The sequence below is a fragment of the Camelina sativa genome, chromosome 20, assembly GCF_000633955.1.
Source record: "Camelina sativa cultivar DH55 chromosome 20, Cs, whole genome shotgun sequence".
Lineage (NCBI taxonomy): Eukaryota > Viridiplantae > Streptophyta > Magnoliopsida > Brassicales > Brassicaceae > Camelina > Camelina sativa.
The window spans coordinates 4,880,803-4,883,972 of record NC_025704.1 but is presented as its reverse complement, the minus strand read 5'-3'; the positions used below and the strand labels follow the sequence as shown (position 1 = coordinate 4,883,972).

The window sequence follows — 3,170 nt, the reverse complement described above, 5'->3', positions numbered from 1 at the left end:
TTTTTTTTTTTTCTGGGAATCGTAGCTTGTTGCTCTTCGTTTTGATCGATCGGAGTTAATCGTTGTTTGGGTTTTAGGCTGATCGATTTCTGTAGATAATGTTTTTTTTTTCTTTTTCCGGTCATCGATTGAGATAATTCCTCTTTGTTGTTTCCGTTTGTTATTTGGCTTCTGTGTATTTGTTCGTCGAGCATGGGTAATCACTGAGAAGATGAAATTATTGAGATCGTTCCTCTTTTTTTGTTTTTATTTGATTTTATTAAACGTGTGTTTGTGTGTACGCCATAGCTCGTTGTTTGTTGAGGTAATTGGTCTTTTGAACGATTTTGCTATGGGATTGAGAAGAACACAAGGCTTAGCTCGATTTCGAATGATTAGCTTTGAAATTGGGTCCAACGATGACGAAGTAGGTGGAGGAAACATGGAAACTTGTTGTGATAAGCTGTTGATTGCTTGTTTAAGCTGATTTCGCTCCTTAGTTAGAATTTGTGTGAAATTGAGATCTGTGGCTCGATATGAGTATATAGAAATCGTTTCAATTTCTATTCTATGCTTGTTTCTTCCTGAAATTTATGCTGCATTGTTTTTTTTATGGAGGTTATAGGATAGACAATGACTATGACCTGTTTGTTCTGCAGGGTTGGCTAAACCACTGGATTATTAAGACTAAATTATGTATTCCTCTTCTTCGATGCATCCGAATGCAAACAAAGAAAATGTGTCCACTTCAGATGTTCAGGAGAATTTTGTTCGCATAACGAGATCACGAGCTAAAAATGCCTTGGGAGGAGTAGCAGTACCTTTAACAAAACCCTCTTTTAAACAGGTAATGAAACATGTTCTTATAGGAAGTCATAAACGAGTTACAGTAGATATTGCTAAGATCTCTAATCTTCCTGCCTCTGGTTTATCAGCAAAAGAAACGTGCAGTACTTAAGGATGTCAGTAATGCTTCTGCAGATAATATTTATTCAGAACTCCTCAAGGGAGGCAACATCAAGGTAAACATTTCGGATGATATGTGTTCATTTTCTTGGTTTGTTTGGTGTGCATCTTATGTTGGTTATATAGCCTACAAACTTCCCCTTTGGCTTCTTATTATTGACATTACGTTTCAGGCAAACAGAAAATGTCTAAAGAAGCCTAAAAAAGCTGCAAAGGAAGGTGCTGATATTCCCATGGAAATGATGGCGGATATCCATACAGAAAAATCAAAATTAGCAGAAGATTTGTCCAAGATCAGGATGGCTGAAGCCCAAGATGCATCTCTTTCAAATTCCAAAGATGAGGAAATAACTGAGCAAAGTAAGAACTGTTGTGTTACTGAATAACTGAATATAATGACAGAATCGAAACTCTCCTCAACTAATTTTACTCAAGCATTTGACTCCAAAATGCTGAAATTTTAGTAGTTTTTCCCCTTAAATTGTGCCGTTAAGGGTTGAAACAACTGAAATCTATACCAAAATGTAGTGTTCTCAAACTTACTTAAGGTATGTATCTCTCACTAAATTGTGCAGAAGAAGATGGGTCTGCTGTCATGGATTTTCTTCAAGTTGTAGATATTGATTCTAACGTTGAAGATCCACAGTGTTGCAGCTTATATGCTGCTGATATATATGACAACATACATGTTGCAGAGGTATTGAATTACATGATCCAGATATTTGGTTTACATCTTTCAACAGTTAAATTCTTGTAGATAATCTCAATATAACAACTTCATATAAAGGCTGTTGGAGTTATAACCCCCTCTTTTCTTGCAGCTTCAACAACGACCCTTGGCTAACTATATGGAGCTCGTGCAGCGAGATATCGACGCAGACATGAGAAAGATTCTGATTGACTGGCTTGTAGAGGTTAGTTTCCTTCAAACTTAGCACATATATGTTAATAACGGGATCATCTTATCATGTTTCTTATTGAACAGGACACTGGAGAACATTCCTATACATAGCTTTCTATAAACTATTTGAGCACAAACTGATAAAATATCTTTCCAAGTTTTTTTGAGTAAAATAGTGAATTGCGTGGTATTTTTCAGGTTTCTGACGACTACAAGCTGGTTCCAGATACACTTTACCTTACAGTGAATCTTATCGACCGATTTCTGTCCAACACTTACATTGAAAGGCAAAGACTCCAGCTCCTTGGTGTCTCTTGCATGCTTATAGCTTCGTAAGTCCCTACTTTGTTGTTTGTGTGTATGTTGGACAGCTCATGTTTCTTGAATAGCATTTACATCACAAGAAGAGTGCGAACATATTATATAGATATAAATTTGTTAAGTAGAGAAACACTAAGGCTTTCTCTTCCTTGTACATTTTTGTTGAGCTTTGTAGAAAATATGAAGAGCTTAGCGCACCACGTGTGGAGGAGTTTTGCTTCATCACAGCCAACACATACACAAGACCAGAGGTAATTAACATTCAAATTACACATATCTTGGTGTCTTTAGCGTGTACAGATTCCTGATATAAATAAACAAACCAAACTCTGTCTTAGGTGCTGAGCATGGAGAATCAAGTTCTAAATTTTGTGCACTTTAAATTATCGGTTCCTACCACCAAAACATTTCTGAGGTAAACACTAAAGGGCAGAACTACGAATCATCACATCTTTCCGTGTTAGTTTTAAATTAGTACCACTCAGTTTTCATCTGACCTCAACACTATGTTTTTCAGGCGGTTCATTAAAGCAGCTCAAGCTTCTTACAAGGTATTAAACGATGATCCATTCGTCATTAATCCTCACCACAACAGAAACTTGGAACCTGAATTTAGTGTGTTTTTTCTTATAATTATTTTGCAGGTGCCTCTCATTGAATTGGAGTGTTTAGCAAACTATCTCGCCGAATTGACACTCATGGAGTATACTTTCCTAAGGTTCCTGCCATCCTTAACTGCTGCCTCGGCTGTTTTCCTTGCCAGATGGACACTCGACCAAACTGACCATCCTTGGGTCAGCTCATGTTTCTTGAATCTTGAAAAACGTTGTCTTTATGTTTGTTTTTTTTTTTCTTTTCTTTTAATGCTGATAAAAAGAATGCTATTGGTTATAGAACCCTACTCTGCAACACTACACCAGATATGAGGTAGCTGAGCTGAAGACCGCAGTTCTCGCAATGGAGGACTTGCAGCTCAACACCAGTGGCTCTACCCTCGCTGCCA

The 3,170-nt window shown here is 37.2% G+C and overlaps 1 protein-coding gene across 1 annotated transcript in view; it reads left to right on the top strand.

Moving 5' to 3' along the window:
* The window catches only part of LOC104769352 (cyclin-A2-2), a 5,700-nt gene that overhangs the window by 528 nt on the left and 2,002 nt on the right, over positions 1 to 3,170 (top strand). The window contains exons 2-11 of the mRNA XM_010493548.1: positions 639 to 826; positions 915 to 1,001; positions 1,119 to 1,305; positions 1,521 to 1,642; positions 1,767 to 1,859; positions 2,045 to 2,178; positions 2,343 to 2,418; positions 2,506 to 2,582; positions 2,685 to 2,718; positions 2,812 to 2,961. Coding sequence (XP_010491850.1) covers positions 674 to 826; positions 915 to 1,001; positions 1,119 to 1,305; positions 1,521 to 1,642; positions 1,767 to 1,859; positions 2,045 to 2,178; positions 2,343 to 2,418; positions 2,506 to 2,582; positions 2,685 to 2,718; positions 2,812 to 2,961 — 1,113 coding nt within the window. The 5' untranslated portion in view covers positions 639 to 673. The remainder of the gene's footprint in view (positions 1 to 638; positions 827 to 914; positions 1,002 to 1,118; positions 1,306 to 1,520; positions 1,643 to 1,766; positions 1,860 to 2,044; positions 2,179 to 2,342; positions 2,419 to 2,505; positions 2,583 to 2,684; positions 2,719 to 2,811; positions 2,962 to 3,170) is intronic.